The sequence below is a fragment of the Mustela nivalis genome (assembly GCF_964662115.1).
Source record: "Mustela nivalis genome assembly, chromosome: 6".
Lineage (NCBI taxonomy): Eukaryota > Metazoa > Chordata > Mammalia > Carnivora > Mustelidae > Mustela > Mustela nivalis.
Genome location: NC_139025.1, coordinates 71,966,000 through 71,985,020, shown reverse-complemented (window position 1 = coordinate 71,985,020; position 19,021 = coordinate 71,966,000). Strand labels below are relative to the sequence as shown.

The 19,021-nt window shown below is 58.6% G+C and overlaps 1 protein-coding gene and 1 long non-coding RNA gene across 8 annotated transcripts in view; one reads left to right on the top strand and one right to left on the bottom strand.

Moving 5' to 3' along the window:
• Positions 1-1,339, bottom strand: part of LOC309866769 — a 226,260-nt gene extending 224,921 nt beyond the window's left edge. For both annotated transcript variants that reach the window (XR_014312794.1, XR_014312795.1), the window contains exon 1: positions 1,051-1,339. This is a non-coding gene — a long non-coding RNA (uncharacterized lncRNA). The remainder of the gene's footprint in view (positions 1-1,050) is intronic.
• On the top strand, positions 648-17,561 carry CARMIL3 (capping protein regulator and myosin 1 linker 3). Of its 6 annotated transcripts, none has more exons than XM_082734595.1 (40): positions 648-847; positions 2,372-2,466; positions 2,799-2,849; positions 2,954-3,013; positions 3,100-3,215; positions 3,421-3,518; positions 3,759-3,829; positions 3,928-4,001; positions 4,228-4,303; positions 4,388-4,476; positions 4,946-5,040; positions 5,269-5,355; positions 5,550-5,659; positions 5,796-5,873; positions 6,440-6,516; positions 6,598-6,702; positions 6,796-6,865; positions 7,333-7,414; positions 7,528-7,624; positions 7,786-7,840; positions 7,933-8,105; positions 8,311-8,379; positions 8,605-8,698; positions 8,784-8,882; positions 9,300-9,428; positions 9,603-9,716; positions 10,142-10,317; positions 11,125-11,212; positions 11,350-11,487; positions 11,769-11,832; positions 11,965-12,173; positions 12,561-12,661; positions 13,269-13,584; positions 13,950-14,078; positions 14,745-14,811; positions 14,913-15,002; positions 16,474-16,592; positions 16,677-16,857; positions 17,021-17,122; positions 17,239-17,561. In XM_082734595.1, the coding sequence occupies exons 1-40, from the start codon at positions 808-810 to the stop codon at positions 17,262-17,264; spliced, it is 4,110 nt and encodes a 1,369-aa protein (XP_082590721.1). In that variant the 5' UTR covers positions 648-807; the 3' UTR covers positions 17,265-17,561. The 6 variants fall into 6 exon arrangements, with proteins under 6 accessions (XP_082590721.1, XP_082590720.1, XP_082590722.1 ...); XM_082734594.1 differs by having other exon boundaries at positions 12,558-12,661; positions 17,236-17,561; XM_082734593.1 differs by having other exon boundaries at positions 793-847; positions 16,683-16,857; positions 17,236-17,561.
• Positions 17,562-19,021: the final 1,460 nt, after the last annotated feature.

Sequence of the window (19,021 nt, the reverse complement as noted above, 5' to 3'; positions counted from 1 at the left end):
GGTACATAGGTGTGGTGGCCAAGCAGAGATTCTTTGTGGGCTACATCTCTGCATCCCCTAATCCTCCTCCTTGTCTCCAGTACCTAAGCGTGGAGCTCAGGGGTGGATGTGTCTGCGGAACTGCCAGCTGGGAGGAGGTGGCCCAGGAACTCCTGGGTGATACTCTTGGCCTCACACCCGCGGGGAAGGTGCCAAGGACGCTGCGGGGATCCCTGAAGCTGGGCAAGCGGGAGGAAGGATGAACACCCCAGATCTGGCCAGGTCCTCTCCTGGCATCGCCTTCGGCTCTGAGTTCCCTTGTGGGTCAGTGAGTAGGAGCTGGACGCGTCCCGAGCGGTAAGGCAAAAGGAAGGGGCCTTGCAAGGATAACCCAGAGAGGGGTACCCAATACCACAAAGAAAAGAAATGGATTCTGCTCACGGTGCCCGAGGAGTGGATGGCACGGAAAGTGGACGACACCCCAGCCCGGGAGACGGCCCAGGCTCCAGGCGACACGCACCCGGCGTCGCAAGCGGGAGCGGACGGGAGGGGTGGGCACCAGCGAGCGCGGGATCTCACGCGGCTCGGAGGCGCGGCGCGCATGCTCAGTCCCGCACCTCTCCGGGCGGGGCGGGAGACCTGGGCTCCTGGGCCTGTTGGGGGGGGGGGGGGGAGGAGCGCTCGCGCAGCCGCCCCTGACTGGAGCGGGCTCGGCGGCTGCTGCAGCGCTCAGCGCCGGGGCCCTACCGGAGCCAGGTCTAGCATGTGCCGTGGCTCCCCGGCGGCGGCGGCGGCTCCTCTGCAGCAACGGCAGCAGCAGCGGCCGCCATGGCCAAGCCCAGCGCGGAGCTCACCCGCGAGCTGCAAGGTACGAGGCTGCGGTGGTCTCCGGGACGCCCCGTCCCGGAGCATCCCAGACCAGTGCGTTCCTCCCGCGGTACACCCCATTCCCGGTGCCTCCCCCAATCCCCTCGCCGCGTGCCTTCCGACTCCAGGCAGCCCCCTGCCCCTGCATCCTAGCTCGGGGTATCGCTGTCCCCGGAGCATCCTCGGCTGCTCGCCTCGCCTCACCCTGTCAGGACCTTCCAGTTCCAGAGCCTCCCGTCCCGATCTTCGGTGACAGGTGCAGTCCCCTGACGCTCCCTAGGGCTGACTCTCATTGATCCTGGCCCATCCATCGGTGAGGTGTCCAGTCTCTCCTCGGGGGAGTCCCCGGTTCCCCGCCGGGCGGGGCCCGGCCCGCCCCGCCGGGCCAAGGGAGCTGCCCCGGGTCCTGACCGCCTCCTGGCTCCGCACCCTCCCTCCTCCCGGCCCCGCCCCGGAACTAGCCCTGGGAGCCCCTCCAGCAGCCCCGCAGCTCCCAGACCAGTGGGGCAAAAAAGGGAGTCGGGAAGAGGCCCGGGATTGGAGCTAAAACCAAGAGCAGGGTCTCTGCAGCTCGCCTCCCAGAGCCCCCGTCTTAGCCTGCCCCTTCTCCCTACTCACGCCCACAACACAAGGTCTCTCCCGTTTGCATGGCCAAGACCCGACCCCCCCAGCACTACCACAACCATCACTCGCCCCCTGCCCCAGGTGGGGGAGCACAGGCTAGACCACGCAGAAACCAGGACGTTCAAGGATACTCAGAGGCATGCTGCACCGTGGCAGTTTCCCATACCTACACACACACAGACACACACACACACTCACTCACTCACTATCAGATGTGTGTGTACACACATCTTTAAAGAAACGGCACCCCCACCACACACACACACCCACACACACACTGAGATATCTGGATGGTTTTGCTAGGAACTGGGTACTGAGCTCATTTAAACACTAACTCCTCACAACCACCACCACTGCCACCCCCCAACGCCCCCCACCCCCCCCACACCTCCCACCCCTACCCCCTACAGCAGAGCTGTCTTTCACAACTATAAGCACAGCTCACTCATTCACCTATCCACTCCTACCAAGGCCACACACAGGCTCCCTGGTGTCTTCAGAAGGCAGGCACACATCCATAGTAAAAGGCAGATGCTCACAGACCACCCAGAATATAGTCAAAGGGACACCCCCACGCCCCCACACACTGACTCACTATGTATGTGTCAATGGCTGCTGGAGTGCATGGGTTGGAAAAATCCTTCACACCCTCAGAAGTGTAAGACACACCCTCCCACAGACAGTGTCACTCAGCAACTGTCCCCTGACTCAGGAACATCAGGAGCCAGAGTTTTCTCCACACCCCCCTCCTCTCCAATAGGAAGACAGAAGCCACCCAAGAAGGAAAGCTCTCTCTGTTTATTTCTCCTCTCATCTGATCCCACACCTGGAGAACTCTGGGGAGGTAGGGGTGGCCAGGGTAAGGCGGAGCTCTGAGCAGCACCCCCCCCCCAACCCACAGACAGCATCAGGAGGTGCCTGAGCCAAGGGGCTGTACTCCAACAACATCGGGTGAAGCTGGAGACGAAGCCCAAGAAGTTTGAGGATCGAGTTCTGGTGAGGGCACTGGGCTTGGGCTGGGGAGGTAGGGGCAGGCAGAGGGGGCCTAATCAGGGAGGGCTGGGCTGCTGGGAACAAGGAAACTGGGAGGCAGGGTGGACTGGGGATGGTGGGGGCACAGAGAAGACGAAGCCTAAGGAAGGGGGGCAGTCTGGACTGGGTGGATGTCCAGGATCCCAGGATGGGGCATGAGAGAGAGGGAGGACATCTGGAGCAAAGGGCCACTGCTGACAGGGGTTGCACATAGGCTGAGGGTGCTGAAGGAGGACAGGAGGCCTAGGCCTCAGGAGCCACCATTTGCTGCTGATGTTATTTTCCTTTCTCTGAAGGCCCTGACCTCCTGGCGCCTCCACCTCTTCCCCCTTAAAATCCCAGCCAAGGTGAGATGGGCTGAGGAGCAGGGGTGCACCCATCAAACTCCCTCCAGAATCAGGCAGCCAGGCCCTAACCTCGAAATGAGCATCCCTGTGCCCCCCACACACAGGTAGAGAGTTCCTTCAATGTCCTAGAAATCCGAGCCTTCAACACGCTCAGTCAGAACCAGGTGAGTGGCACGACTTGGGCCCTGCTCTTGGGGCCAGCAGGAAGAAGGAGTTGATGTCTGAGGCCCTGGTGCTCCCTTTCCTCCAGATCCTGGTGGAGACGGAGCGTGGCCTGGTGAGCATGCGGCTGCCATCGGCTGAAAGCGTGGACCAGGTGACACGACACGTGAGCTCTGCCCTCTCCAAGGTCTGCCCTGGCCCGGGGTGAGTGGCAAAGGAGGAATCTCTCAAAGGATTAAACAATGAGGAGAATTCTCCCTCCTTCCCCTGGCCCTGGGCTCCCAGATCACTGAGGAGAAGAGCCCTTATGTCCCCACTCCTGCCTCTTCCCGGGGACCCAGAAGTTATAACAGGGAAAAAATTGACAACCTCTTTCCACCCCTGTCTGGGATGGATGCTCATTTTCCAGGTGTCTAATCCGGCGTGGAAATGCTGACACCCCTGAAGGGCCCCGAGACACATCCCCCAACTCCGAGACTTCCACATCTACCACTCACAGTGTCTGCGGTAAGCAGGGGCAGACCTGATGCAAGTGGAACCTCAACACCCCTGCCCTTGTCCAGAGTCCTTTGCACCTGGGTCTTTGCCTGCCTTGAGGACTCCATAGCTCCCAGACCTCAGAGGTTCATGGTGTCGTAGGAACCCAGGACACTGGCCACATAAAATGACCTCGACCTTTCCTTGAACCCTAAGCCTGTTACCCATGCCCTTACTCCTCATGGAGCCAGCTCATGTCCTGCCCCACAGGTGGCTTCTCCGAGACCTATGCTGCCCTGTGTGACTACAATGGGCTGCACTGCCGTGAGGAGGTGCAATGGGTACGTTGGGCAGGGAGCCAGCGGGTGGGCAGGTGGGACCCAGAGGGAGAGGGCAGAGGTGGTGGGGAGCAGGTATGAGCCAGTTCCACCTCTCCAAGGATGTGGACACCATCTACCATGCTGAGGATAACCGGGAGTTCAATCTTTTGGATTTCAGCCACTTGGAAAGCCGGTAAGCAGATGGAGCAGAGACTCAATCCCCCCACCCCGAATCCTTCCAGCCTCAGCCTGACCCTGGCCCTTTCAGGCTCTCTCTTCTAGTCCTACCTACAGCCCCAGCTCTATCTTCCCAACTCTACTGCCCCTTGTCTTCTACCTGGCTAGACTTTCCCAGCCCAATCACCCCATCCCTAGATTCTTCTGCTCACCACTTTCCTGCCCCTTCAATCTGCCCACAGAGACTTGGCCCTAATGGTGGCAGCCCTGGCCTACAACCAGTGGTTCACCAAACTCTACTGCAAGGATCTGCGGCTGGTAGGGACTAGGAGGGGTGGGAGGAGGGGCCAGAGATTAGCGCCCACTTTGGCTCCTGATCGGAAAAACCCCCTCTGTCCTTAGGGCTCTGAAGTGCTAGAACAGGTGCTACATACCCTGAGCAAGTCGGGGAGCCTCGAAGAGCTGGTGCTGGACAACGCCGGGCTTAAGACGTGAGGCCAGCCTCCTCCCTGGGCAGCGGTGCCCCACTGATGTAGTCTTAGAACCTCAGAGCATGATACAGGCCTCCATGCTATCTCCTCCAGCTCCTCACCTTATAGAAAAGGAGATTTAGGCCCAAAAAGGACACACAGAAGTTTATGGTCAAGCTGGGACTCAGACCTAAGGCTCCCAGTACCCCAGCTTCATGGCCTCTCCCAGTATGCTCCCTGCCCCATCCCCTTCTTCTAGCAACTACCCAGCAGGGGGGCTCTGCTCTAGCCTCAAGGACCCAAAGCTCGGCTTTGTCTTGGCACAATTTCCCAGGTCCTTCGGAGTGATGACAAGCTCCCTGGCAGGCCCCAATTTGGTCCCCACCTGTGGGGGCCTCTGACCTTTGCAGCCCCATGCAGGCAGGCAGGTGGACGAAGAGGGGAAGCCCAGAGGCTGGGACAAACAAATCCTTCCTCCCCTTCCCTGAAGGGACTTTGTCCAGAAGCTGGCCGGGGTGTTTGGGGAGAACGGGAGCTGTGTGCTGCATGCCCTCACTCTGTCCCACAACCCCATCGAGGACAAGGGTGAGCCCCAGCCCTGAATCCTACCCCCACTGCAACACAGACCCCTGTCCTCACCCAGAGCCCAACCGGGGGCTGAACAGGGGCTCTCCAGCCTGATGCCAGCCCTTGCCCCAATACTGCTGTCCTTGACCCCAGGCCTGTTCCCACATCAAGCCCCCACCCTGACTCTGCACCCCCCGGTGCCCACTGCCAGCCCCTCGCTGGCCCATTTCTCTCTCCACTCCCCAGGCTTCCTCAGTCTGAGTCAGCAGCTCCTCTGCTTCCCCACTGGCCTCACCAAACTGTGCCTGGCCAAGACTGCCATCTCCCCTAGAGGTACTTGCACTAGGGGCCCTGACCTCTGACCTCTGCTCCTCCTCCAGAACCCTCCAGAGCCTTGTGTCCTAGAGGTGTACTAACACACTCACATAGCATCCCAGGGATCTGAGGGAGGGAAAGCCACATCGTAGGGTGGTGTGTCCAAGAGGTGGGGATGGAGTCCAGTCCAGCTCAGTGCCTGCTGTGCTCAGGGCTCCAGGCACTGGGCCAGACCTTCGGGGCCAACCCAGCCTTTGCAAGCTCCCTTCGATACCTGGACCTGAGCAAGAACCCTGGGCTGCTCGCCACAGACGAGGCCAATGTGAGTCCACAAAACAGCGCTCAAGCCCTGTGGAGGCAGGCTCAGGCTTCAGGACCTGGGCATCTCTGCCCTATAGTTTGGGGGTGGAGGAGTTCTATCACCTGTTCCCTGGCAGCCCCTCTGTCCTTGTTCCCAGGCCCTCTACAGTTTCCTGGCCCAGCCCAATGCTCTGGTGCACCTGGACCTGGCAGGAACTGACTGCGCCATTGACTTGGTGAGGGGTTGGTGATGGGAGAGCCAGCCTGAGGGGATTTAGGGAGGCCAGCGTGGGTCCCTGCCTCACTGCCCGTGCCTTGAGTGGGCAGAGCTGGTGGGATGACTCCAACTTCAGCTGAATTCCAAAGCAACACCCACAGCTCACACCTGTGGGGCATGCTGTCCTAGTAACTGCCCAAGGTTGTGCTGGCTGTGCCTAAAAGCTGGCCCTCCTTCCATTCCCGAGCTGTGCACCCTGGATAGGGTTGAGCCCTTCAGGAGGAAGGATTTTCCCTCTCATTTGAACAAGGCACCTTAGGAGCCCCTGGTAGCCCTCGCTTTACATTCCCTGCCCATGAACCTCTCCACCACTCCTGGGGGTCAGGCAGGGAGTAGACTCACTCTCCACAGAGGGGGACACTGAGACGTTAAGAGGCAAAGTGGGCATTCACAGAGGGGCTCACACAGACTGCCTGCTGAGGGTGATGAGCCAGGACCTTGACGGGGTGGGAGGGAGGAGTCCTTGCCAGCCACTCCCAACACCCCTCTCAGCCTCTGTGAGACCCGCCATGTCTCTCCCCACAGCTTCTGGGAGCCTTGCTCCACGGCTGCTGCTCCCACCTAACCTACCTCAACCTGGCACGCAACAGCTGCTCCCACAGGTGGGAGCACAAAGGCTGCAGGGAGGGATGGGGTGAGCTGTCGGCATCCCCCTCCCTTGCTGACCCCAGGAGTCTCCGCAGGAAGGGCCGGGAGGCCCCACCAGCCTTCAAGCAGTTCTTCAGCAGCGCCTACACACTAAGCCACGTCAACCTGTCGGCCACAAGGCTGCCCCTGGAGGCCCTCAGGTCGGGTGGGTGCAGGGTTGGGGGGAGTCCAAGTGGGAACTGTGAGAGAAGAGGGTGGGGATAGAGGTGGGCCTGCTGACCTTCCTCCCACAGGGCGCTGCTCCAGGGCCTCTCCCTCAACAGTCACCTCAGTGATCTGCACCTGGACCTCAGCAGCTGTGAGGTGAGCCTTCCTTCCCCCAAGGCCCCTGCCAGTCCCCTACCCATCGCCCCACTGTTCATTTCTCTGACCTTCCTCAGCCCCTGGCTCCATCTTGCCTCTGTGCCACATCGCTGTGGCCCTTGGACCTGACCACACCTCCACTTTCGCTTCTTAGTCTGCAGTCTGTGTCCCTCTTTTCAGAGGTCATTTTCAGTTTATGGTCTCCCCACTGAAAGCTTTGGGGTGGGAGATACCAGACTTTCCCACCAGAGGGCAGGAGAGAGCTATCTCCAGAGTCAGGGCCTGGAGATATTTCTGGCTAAAGGGAGGGGAGAGAGCCTTAGGAAAGGATCTGGTGTGGAGAAGGGGCCTCCTGATTTCAAACCTGCGACCTAGAATGTCCTTGAGTCCTAGTGTGACTACTCTAGTTTCTAAGCATTAAGGGCGCCCTCTCCCTACCCCTGCTTTCCCCACCGTGTTCCCCGCAGCTCCGCTCAGCAGGAGCCCAGGCTTTGCAGGAGCAGCTGGGGGCTGTCACCTGTGTGGGCAGCCTAGATCTGTCGGACAATGGTGAGTAGGGGCACTTTCCTTCCTGGGGACCAGTGGGGCATAGAGGAGAACCCCTGAGGATACTCCAGTGAGCCTCAGGCCTCAAGGCCAGACCTCTCCCATCTGTTGGCCAGGGTTTGACTCCGACCTCCTGACACTGGTGCCTGCACTTGGAAAGAACAAGTCCCTCAAGCACCTGTTCCTGGGCAAGAACTTCAATGTCAAGGCCAAGTGAGGCCCCCTCCCCATAGCCCCAGACCTCACTCCACCATCCACATACCCTTTTGGCTCACTGTATTACCTCTGGCCCCTCCCTGCTCAAGTCACCTTTGTTCCTCTAGTAGCATGACCCTAGCCCCTCCCCTCCTGCTCTGAGCTCTGACTCCCCACAGGACCCTGGAGGAGATCCTCCACAAGCTGGTACAACTGATCCAAGAGGAGGACTGTGTGAGTGCCTAGGCCTGGGGGTGGGGAACCCATGGTGACAGGGGCTGCAGGGGGTGCAGGGACTGGGCCCAACTCTGCTCTTGCCCACATAGTCCCTGCAGTCGCTATCGGTAGCAGACTCAAGACTGAAGCTTCGAACCAGCATCCTTATCAATGCGCTGGGCAGCAACACCTGCCTGGCCAAGGTGGACCTGAGCGGCAATGGCATGGAGGACATCGGGGCCAAGATGCTGTCCAAGGCCCTGCAGATCAACTCCTCCCTCAGGTGCAGCACACAGCTGGCCCAACCTGTGGCCCCAGCCCCCACCCTCATCACGCCTCCCTGCTTGCCCCGTTGCTCTGTATTCCAGCTTCCTGGATACCCTCAGGCCCAGGGTCAGAGTCAGCTCCATCACCCAGGAAAGAAGGGAGGACTCCAGAGCTTGCTGCGTGAGGGAGGGGTCACCAGCACCCATTCACTCTCTCCCTAGAACCATCCTATGGGATCGGAACAACACATCTGCCCTGGGCTTTCTGGATATTGCAAGGGCCCTGGAGAGGTGAGCAGAATGGGGCTCTGCCTTGACCCCAGCCTCAGCCTCTGTGGGCCTGGACCTTGGGCCTGGACCTGCTACAACAGCCCCTGCCCCAGCTTGCTCAACCTATTTGCACAGAAACGTTGAGAAAGGCCAAGGGTGAGGGAGATTGTCAGCAAGGGGGATCTGGGGAGCAAGGGCCCTTCCTCACCTCTCCCCCTACCAGAGCTGTGCCACTGTGCCCCACAGCAACCACACGCTCCGCTTCATGTCCTTCCCCGTGAGCGACATCTCCCAAGCCTACCGCAGCGCCCCTGAGCGCACGGAGGACGTCTGGCAGAAGGTAGAGGCCTAAATGGTGGGGGCAGGACAGCAGAGGGAAGGGCCCACATCCCAGGCCCTAACGCCTCCCAACCTGTCTTTTCCAGATCCAGTGGTGCTTGGTGAGGAACAACCATTCCCAGACGTGCCCCCAGGAGCAGGCCTTCCGGCTGCAGCAGGGCCTGGTGACCAGCAGCGCCGAGCAAGTAAACATTTCCCTCTGGGCCATGTGGGGCATGCGTGCGGCACGTGGGGCTCGGGTGTGATGTGATAGAGCATGGCACGCCAAGGGGGCGGGGCATGAAAGAGGCATCCTGTGGCTGTCATAACTGGACTCCGCATGCGGATGAGCAAAAGCACCTTTGTGGTCTGGCCTCAGACCCGAGAGAACAGGTGGGGGGCCCCAGACAAGCGGTGTTCAGGACTGCGGGAGTACTCTTGGAAATTCAAGGGCACCCCAAGAAGAAAAGAGAACAAGCCATCCAGAGACACCACTACCCCATCAGTGCCAACAACAGGAGCACTGCCCCAGGGGACCCAGAAATGGTGTGTCTGGGGTCCCACCTGGAAAGATAAAGGTGCAAGGAAACCCCCCCCTGACACTTTAACTGGCTGTGCTCCAGATGCTGCAGCGGCTGTGCGGCCGAGTGCAGGAGGAGGTTCGGGCCCTGAGGCTGTGCCCCCTGGAGCCTGTGCAGGATGAGCTGCTTTATGCTCGGGACCTCATCAAGGATGCCAAAAACTCGCGGGCGGTGAGCTCTCTGCAGCCCTACCCTCCAGCACAGACCAGGAGCCTAGGAAAGCTGGCCACACTGCCCCACGAATATCCGGGCCCTGACCCGCATATCTGCCCTCCCAGCCCAGGGTCCCCTGGGATGTGGTCGGGCCCAAAACTGGCTCTCTGCTGATAACCCTTCCTTCTGCAGCTGTTTCCCAGCCTCTACGAGCTGGGCCACGTGCTGGCCAACGATGGGCCTGTACGGCAGAGGCTGGAGTCAGTTGCCAGCGAGGTGTCCAAGGCCGTGGACAAGGAGCTGCAGGCAAGTCCAAACTGTTGACCAAGGCTCAAAGCTGAGGGCTGAGGTCAGCACAGGGAAATTACTGGGGATAAGAAGGAAATGCAGAGTTGAGGCCACTGTACTTCCAGTGTGTCAGGCTAGAAAACAGGGTTTGGATTTTTTTTTTTTTTGCTATCTTCCTCTTGGCCCCCAACTCTGACCTCTCCTCTTTGGACTCTAATCCTTGGACTGACTCTCCCCCGTCCATACGGTAGGGTGGAAGGGACACTGGCCAGGATGTGGGGAAGCCTGAGTGTCCCAGGCTCTGCCTGGTAACCAGCCCTGGAACATTGGTGGGTCCCTCAGTCTCACCAGAGGGAGCTGGAATAGACTAGAGTCTCCTCCGTTGTGGCACCAGCCTGACCCTGCACCCCTCTGGGGCTCTGGCCTCCCTTCCCCCACACCAGGTGATCCTGGAGTCGATGGTCAGCCTAACACAGGAGCTATGTCCCGTGGCCATGCGAGTGGCAGAGGGGCACAACAAGATGCTGAGCAATGTGGCTGAGCGCGTCACGGTGCCCCGGAACTTCATCCGAGGGGCGCTGCTGGAGCAGGCAGGACAGGACATTCAGAACAAGCTGGAGTGAGAGGCGGAGGGGGTTGGCACTGGGACGGGGCTGGATTTGGCCCAGAGCACTTAGGGACTTGGGGCCCAGATATCAGCAATGAATAATGAATGGCACAATCTCCATTACAAGGGATAAATCTTTAACTAACTGCAACCTTGCTATTTAGGGTCTCACTGGTCTTTGCCCTAGAAATCTAAGTGCTGAGCCTGGGTTTAGGAGCCTGGCAGTGCACACACAGGTGTAAACACACACACTCATAGTCACATGTGTGCACTAAGAATCACCTCCCAGAAACAAAGCACAGCTTCCTGGGGGGCATGGACAAAATTGATGAGTAGGGGTGCATGTTCTACACTCTGCCCCCCCCCCAGAGTTCTTGTTGCCAACCCCCCAGCCCCACCCAGAGCTCTCATTCTGAGTGCCCCCACTCACCAAAGCAAAGGAAAATTATTACACATACATGTGAAATAGCCATACTCAAGAAGAACCAGTTTCTGTGCTTACAACAGAGACCAGCAGGGTTCACTCAGCACCCCAATTTACCCAGCTCTGTTCTACTGGAACTTCAGGAGTCTGGTGTGGAGCCCCCTTGCTCCTCCTCCTTCTCACTTCCTCTTGGTGCACCCTCCCAATCCACACACACCTATGCTGGGGGTCAGTGGGTGGGATGGGACATGCCTTTATGAGACATAAGGGAGACCTAAGACACCTCTGTGGATGGCCAGGCCAGCTGCCCAGTCCCTTAGGCATCCAGGGAAGGGCAGGGCCAAGGCTCAGGGGCCACAGAGTGGGTAGCTGAGCTGCCCCACCTGTGCCCACAGTGAAGTGAAGCTCTCAGTCGTCACCTACTTGACCAACTCCATAGTGGATGAGATCCTACAGGAGCTGTACCACTCCCATAAGAGCCTGGTAAGGCTTCTGAACCCCAGCCAGGCTCAGGTACACCCCCACCCGACATCATCCCATCTCCCCCAAGCAACCGTCTCCCATAGCCCTGGAAAGTGGACATCTTCCCAGGGAATTGGTTCACATCTGTCCTTCCCCAGGCCCGGCACCTGGCCCAGCTAAAGACACTATCAGATCCACCATCGGGGCCAGGCCAAGGGCAGGATCTGTCTTCCCGGGGCCGAGGCCGGAACCATGAGCATGAGGAGACCACAGATGATGAACTCGGGACCAACATTGTGAGTTCCCCACTCCCCATTCCCCACCCTAAACTAGGAACCTCCAGAACACTGTTCCCTTCCCTTTCTCTGGACTGCACTGTCCCCTGTCACTGGGCCTGGTCTCATCCCCCACCCCAGTCCAGCCTCGCCTCTACCCTGATCCCAGTGCCTCAGCCACACAAGGGCAGAGAGGCAGGAGGGGGGGCTCTAAAGAGACAGCTTTATGAGGAATAAGAGGCTTCATGTGAGGCTCCTGGAGACTGGCAGCCCGGGCCCACCCTTTGTCTCCATTTCTGCAGGACACCATGGCCATCAGAAAACAGAAACGCTGCCGCAAGATCCGGCCAGTGTCCGCCTTCATTAGTGAGTCCCCATCCTCCAACCTGATGCCCTCCAGATTCCCTTCTCAGGCCCTGGTCCCTGTTTAATTCTGCGTACCCACCTGCTTTCTCCCTGGACCTCCTGCTGGTCCCTCTAACGCTGCTGTGCCCACAGGTGGGAGCCCTCAGGACATGGAAAGCCAGCTGGGGAGCCTGGGGATCCCCCCCGGCTGGTTCTCAGGACTCGGGAGCAGCCAGCCCACCGGTGGTGGCTCCTGGGAGGGTCTGTCCGAGCTGCCCACTCATGGCTATAAGCTAAGGCATCAAACACAAGGCAGGCCCCGACCTCCCCGGACTACCCCTCCAGGACCTGGTCGGCCCAGTGTGAGTCCCTACGTCCTCACAAGAGGACCAACTTCACTTAGCAATGCCCCAGCCAGAGGTTCTAGCTTTAGGATTCCAATGCCGGAAACATTAGCCTTGGGGGATCAGGCAGGGGCCCCAATAGGCCACCAAAAAGAGGATGGGATTATCCAGTTTTCCCAGATAGGAAATTGCTGTCTGCCAGATAGTGGCATTTCCCATTTGGGTGAGGGACAGAGCCAAGAGCCACCAAGCTTAGGAAATTCCCAAGTGGACTGAAGTCTCAATTTCCATGGGGCCAAGAAGAGGCAAGGCCAAGTCCAAAGGCAAAGACCCTGAGTGGATGGGGGCAGCGGGGAGGACTTCCAGATCCAGATGAGATATCCTCCACGACGTTCCTCCCAGCAGGTGCCAGTGACTGGGACTCGTCAGGAGAATGGGATGGCTACCCGCCTGGATGAGGGGCTGGAGGACTTTTTCAGCCGAAGGGTCATGGATGAAAGCTCCAGGTGTGGCATCTAGACACAGTCCCATTTTCTGCAGGCAAAATCCTCCCAGGGGTCACAGAGGGCCTATTCAATGGCAGTGTCCCAAAACCAGTCTCTCTGGAACATTTCCCCACGTTCTCATCCTTCCCCACCCAGCCCTTACCTCCCATGTTTCCTGGGGATCGGGGTGAACCACCACAATGGGATGGTGGGGACAGGGTGGGTGGATGGGGTGGCAGCAGTTAGTAGAAAGAGGCCCAGAGGGTATATTCCCTGTCCCAGTCCTGCAGATCCCCCAGCACTGGTCCAAAAGAAACGGAGTCACTTGGAGAAGCTGAGAGAATGATGGGGGGATGGGGATGCCTGGGAGGAAGGAGTTGCTGGGCAGATGGGGGGAAGGAGGCCGCTGGAGGATTATGACAGGGAAGGTGAGGACACCATCTCCCCTGAGAAGGAAGTGGAAAGGATTACGGGGCAGCAGGAGAGGCTGGGTGAGAGAGGAAGATGGGAGGTTTATCAGACCCAGGACTACACTAACACGGCACCAGCCTGGACCCTGAGCGAACTCTGCATCTGGCATTTGCATCTGCCCAGGGCTTTGTCACTAATTCACCCCAACCCTGCCCAGCTACCCCCGGACCCTTCGGACCCTGCGGCCAGGCCTCTCGGAGCCGCCACTGCCTCCACTCCAGAAGAAGAGGCGCAGAGGCCTGTTTCACTTTCGCCGGCCCCGGAGCTTCAAGGGGGAGAGGGGGCCAGGGTCCCCCACCACTGGTCTCCTCCTCCCTCCACCCCCGCCCCCACCCCCAACTCAGGAGAGCCCCCCCAGCCCAGATCCCCCCAGCCTCGGCAATAACTCCTCCCCGTGCTGGAGCCCAGAGGAGGAGAGCGGCGCCCTCCCTGGATTTGGGGGGAGCCGGGGGCCTTCCTTCCACAGGAAGATGGTAAGTGAGGTGAGGTGCTGTATCCTGCCCAGTTGCTGTTCTGCACATAGCCCACCCACATTGCCCCGCCCCAGGCAGTTAAGGGGAGAATGCTAGGACTCAGGGTTCTGGGGAACTTCGGTCATCCCAGCGGCCCCGCTCCTTGAGCGGTCTAAGCTTGGTGACCCAGTGCATGCTGGGAGTGCTGCATGCCAAGGAGGGTAAAGGACGGACTCCTCAGAGGAGGGCTGGAGGGTCAGAGGGCTGGAGCAGGGCGGCCCCAGGGCGGGGGGCTTAGCAGGGCAGGGGCCCTCTCCTACTCCCTTGCTGCCCACAGAGCTGCTTCTCCATCAGGAACTGCTTGTAAACCCGAGGCCTTGTTCCAGGGCACTGAGGGGGCAGAGCCAGGGGAGGGGGGCCTGGCCCCTGGGACGGCACAGCAGCCAAGGGTCCATGGTGTTGCCCTTCCTGGGTTGGGAAGAGCCAAGGGTTGGAGCTTCGACGGGAAACGAGAGGTGAGGGGAGCCCAGGCACCTACTGTTCCTATGGATCCCTGTCTACCTTCCCTTCCGAGCCCCGTCCCTGCTGGGCCAGCGGAGAGATTCTGGGCCAGCGGTGTTAGAAGGTGTGAGCTGCAGGTCTGCTCATTCCACACACTTGCCTGCCACGAAAGCCCAGGCAGGTCGCCTTACTGCCCAGAGCCTCTACTTCCTTGCCAAGCAGGCAGTCATAAAAATACTTACCTCTGGAGCTCCCTTTCTCAAACTTTGGTGACTTGATTACCACCTTTATGACTGATTTTTACCTTCCCCACATACCACCTGTATTACTTCGTTTATCTATTCTTTCAATCAACTCACCTTTTTAACTTACTCTGGTCCTAAGCATGATCGGTTTTTCAAATCATAGGTTTGTTGTACCAGTCATGGTTTGTTTGTTTTTTTTTTTTTCTACCACATAGAAAATAAACACAGAACTATTAAAATAACAGTACGTCCTTTGTGTAAACCGTTTCTTACGCCCCTTGACTGGTAGGGATGCCACTTTGGGGGGAAAAGGTCCAAGAGTCTAGGGACCAATGCCAGGAGAACGGCATGAGATACCCGAGCAGAAGTCCCTTGTTGACTGCAGCCCTGTGGGGAGGACACTTTTCTTATGACTTGACTCAGCTGTCCTTTCAGGGCACAGGCCCGGACCTGGAGGGCAGCGCCCAGGCTTGGCAGAAACGGCGCTCTTCGGACGATGCAGGTGAGAATGGTTGCCCTCACTTCCTCTCCTTGGGCCCTCTCTCAGGCGCCCCTCCTAATGTGTCTCTCCCTTCCCCCTTTCCCATCCCGTCCACACTCCAGGGCCCGGAGCCTGGAAGCCCCCACCACCACCGCAAAGCAGCAAGCCAAGCTTCAGCGCCATGCGCCGAGCAGAGGCCACATGGCATATAGGTATGGAACACCTCTTCCTGCCCAGCCACACTAAAGACCCAGGGTGTGTCCAAAGACCCAAAAGCCACAGCCCCTGTGTTGGGGAAACTTAGAACCATGATGGGGCAGTGAGGAAGTCACAACAGTACAAATGTTTCCGGATATTTACAAAGCCATATCCAAAAGAAACAAACAAGCCAATCCAAAGCAAGTCCCACAGAACAAAAGTGGCTTTGCCAGCAAGGATTAGGAGATAGGAACAATGTGTTGTGGATGGTTCCAGGGAATTCTGTGGGGCAGACGCCACCTCTGGCCACCAGCAGCCGAGAGACATCCCTATAAAGAAGGCCTCTCTCTCTCTCTGCACCTCAGCTGGTAAGAGGGTGGGCAAGTACCAGCCGCGCCAGACCCACCTCAGACATTCCAGTCTCCTCCAAAAGTAGCTGGCCAGGGCATCCTCAGTCCACTCAGAAACGTGTCACAAGGAAGGGGCGTGAGCCATGTCTTGGAGGTCAGAAACCACAGGTGTCAGTCCCGGCTCAGGCACCACCAGTGTTGACCTTAAGCAGGTCATTTACCTTCTGTCTTCAGAACTCTGAAGGGACAAATAAATTATGATATGATGCTTGCTTTTTGTTGGAGCACTTCTCACTTAAGGAGCCTCTAAAGGAAAGGTGGTCAGCTCGGCATCAACTTAATTGCACACAGGCCTCAGATATGACCCCCCAACATCACTGACATGGACAAATCTCCCGATAGAGGTTGATTTTTGCCCCCCTACCCCACTCTCCTCCCAAGGCTAGGGCCCAAGTCCGTGGTGCAGAGCCTGTGCTCCTGGCCCTCCAAGGCTGTCCCAGCACTGAGGCCATCTTTGCAGATTATCCCATCCCACACACAGACCAGTTAAAACACCTAAAGGGAGGCTCCATCCTCATTTAGGAAACCACAGGAGTCAGAGGCTCCACTGTACACACCTGCCATCAGCACCCTGCAGGTCCATTTTACTCACACCTCACAAATACACACGCAAACAAGACCTTCCCAGTAGCCCCCCCACCCCCTGTTGGGCTCAGATTACGTAAAGCCACAGAGGTGGGGGAGGGAGGTGTGCGCCAGGGCATCTCTCCCCAAGGCTTTCACCATCTAAATCAGACTGGCAGACAGAGTCCTGGGAATGCCAGGCTGCAGCCTTGGCAGGGCCCTGGGGCACTGCAGGCCTGGATGGGCAGCCATGCCTGGGGACCCAGCAGTCCCTGGGCCCTGGCTTTGTCCCAGCAGGAACTGCTCTTGGAGAGGAACAGCTAAGCTAGAGCGCCCCCTCACCCCCACCAAGGTGATAGGCTCAGGACAATCTTGGAGACCAAGGGCTGTGGAAACACGATAGCAGGGGCCGTGCAGGGCAGAGAAGTAGGAGCAAATGGGCTTGGAGGGGGGAAAGTCCTGGCTCCAGAATGCCTTTTCCGGTAGCTTCTCCTCTGTTCCCATTCCCCAGCTGAGGAGAGTGCCCCCAACCACAGCTGCCAGAGCCCCAGCCCAGCCTCTCAGGATGGGGAGGAGGACAAGGAGGGGACCCTATTCCCAGAGAGAACCGTTCCTGCTAGGAATGCCAAGGTGAGGGCCGGCAAGGTGGACGGGAGAGGCCCTGGGATGAGGTGAAAAGACTAACTGACCTAGCATTTTTCCTTCTTCTGCCAGCTGCAGGACCCCCCTTTAGCTCCACGGCCCCCCAAGCCTGTGGCTGTGCCCAGGGGCCGCCGCCCCCCACAGGAGCCAGGGGGCAGGGAGGAGGCTGAGGCTGGGGGTGCAGCTCCAGGAATGAACAGAGCCCGGCTGAGGCTGGGCTCACACCAGGACCAAGAGGAGCCTGAGGTCCAAGGTCAGCCCCCTGGCTGGAGGGGGGTCGGGGTGCCTCTCGGACCTTGTTACACATATCAGGACCCTCTCCCAGGCTTGGAATGAGTCACAGGCTGGATATGCGCCCAGCCAATGAGCCCTACTCATGTGCCAGGCCTCCCTTGACTGTCATTTCTGGGCCCCAGATCCAGGCCGCCGGACTGCCCCCCTAAAGCCCAAGAGGACACGGCGGGCACAGTCCTGTGACAAGCTGGAGCCTGACAGAAGACAGCCCCCTGACCCCACAGGTGCCAGTGGGGTGGGCGAAAGGGCAGTCCCCCTCTGCCTGACATGGCATACCCCACACAGAGAGGCTGGCTCTCTCTGCCTGGGAAAAAGGACTCACTGGATTTGTCCCCAGCAGGAACCAGTGAGCCAGGAACAGACTGACAGCCACAGCAGCACCCTGCCCAGCCCTCCTCTCGATATGTGCCTCACAAGGACTCGGACCCCCACCCACCCACCCCACCCCCCGCACCTCCAGGCCTTCTGCCAACCCATCCCAGGGGGCAGGATGGCAGGATGAGGTGTGGGGACAGCAGGTGGGGGACAGGAAGGGAGGGAGCGACCTGGAGAGAGGGAGGCCGAGCTTGGGGCAGGGCCGGCTCCTCTCCTGGAAGGGCGAATCTGTCCCTCTATCCCCAGGGACTCTCTCCCTCCTTGTATAGAATAAAAAAACAGACTCACTGCCTGCCTGGTCTCTGCTGTCTTCCCCATTCGCTGCCGCCACCCACCATCTGCTCCCCTTTAGTGCTCAGTGCTTGGCCACAGTGGGGAAAAGTAAGGAATCCCCCACAGGGATGGGAATGGGACTCTGACAAAAGAAAGACAGACCTGAGAGGTGCTAAACGGGAGGGTACTAAAAAATGCCCCCAAGTCGGGGGTGGAGGGTCATGTGCAGGATCTGGGCTGAGCTGGCTGGAGCAGAGACCAAAATGACTGAAATCAGTACCAATGCGTGTTGTAGGGGATGTGCAGTGGGATCAGAAGACCCCGGTGTCCCAGGAGGAGAGTGGGGAGCAGTATGCTGTGTGGTGTGTATGCAAGCTTACACACAGGCAGGCTCACGGATGGTGGAATTAAATGGTGTAGTGTTGTCTTAGGGGTACCATCAATAGAAACCCCAAAAGTAGAGTGGCCTGAAGGTAAACAGTAGTGTCTACAGCAGGAGATGATCAAATTAATTGCTTCCCATTGGTGTATTAACTAACGCACACTACCTTGGCATTCAAGGCTATGTTCAGGGAACTCCTCCTCTGTGAAGCCCTTCCTGATGCCTTCCCCTGACTCATCTAAATTAAACATCCCTCTCTCTGACCCATTGCTTCCTGAGCCACTCCATAATTTTGTACCCCTCACACTTCATCGCATTTGTGTGTTAGCCTGTCATCTCTCTGTCTGTGGGTCTGTCTGTTCTCTGTAGAGGCACCTCTCACAGGGGCAGGAGCCACATCTCAATCCCCGTGCAGCCCCAGCCCCTGGCACCCAGGGGATGTCCAACAAATGGCTGCTAGCTTAATATGTGAGCAGCTTAGAGGACGGAGGGCAACGATGTTCCAGTGAACCCTCTCGTGGACGCATCCCAGGTCACCACGAACCCAAATGTCTTCACTCATGGCATGCAGTTCCCCCAGAAATCTTTCTCTTTCCCTGGTCTCACTGGGGCTGGACTAACATCTTGTTACCTCAAGATCTGTGTGTGACATGGCCCCTCCCACAAGGATGTGACCACAGAGGTTGTGGGAAGGGGGGCGCCGTGGTGAGTCAGGGGCACTGAGAAGATGCCTCAGGAATCAGCCCTTCAGCACATCTACCTCCTGGCAGCCCCTGCTTCAGGATGGGAGACAGTGTGCCCTTAAGCAATTGCGTCCATTCCTTTGCGTGTCCCTGTTGAGAAGCATCTAGGGAACAGGACCTCCTTTTCAAAGCTGTGAGATTTAGCGTGGTATGGGCTGGTTTTGAAGGAGCACGTGAAGATCTCCATCCTGTTGTATTTGGGTTGGTGTGAATGAGTGTATGTGTGTGTGACAAGTATAGCCCCGTGTTCCTTGATGTGTTACTGTGAATATCCCCAACAGGCGTGATGTGGAGAGCGCTGTGCGACCGGGTGTGTTTCCGTATGTGTACCCATAGGGCTGTAATTGGCG

Bases quoted from the DNA above. Each gene is read 5' to 3' on its own strand.
- CARMIL3 (XM_082734594.1), top strand. From the start codon at position 808: ATGGCCAAGCCCAGCGCGGAGCTCACCCGCGAGCTGCAAG. The intron at 6,866-7,332 runs GTGAGCCTTCCT...TGTTCCCCGCAG, and splicing joins TGGACCTCAGCAGCTGTGAG to CTCCGCTCAGCAGGAGCCCA. The intron at 7,625-7,785 runs GTGAGGCCCCCT...GACTCCCCACAG, and splicing joins AACTTCAATGTCAAGGCCAA to GACCCTGGAGGAGATCCTCC.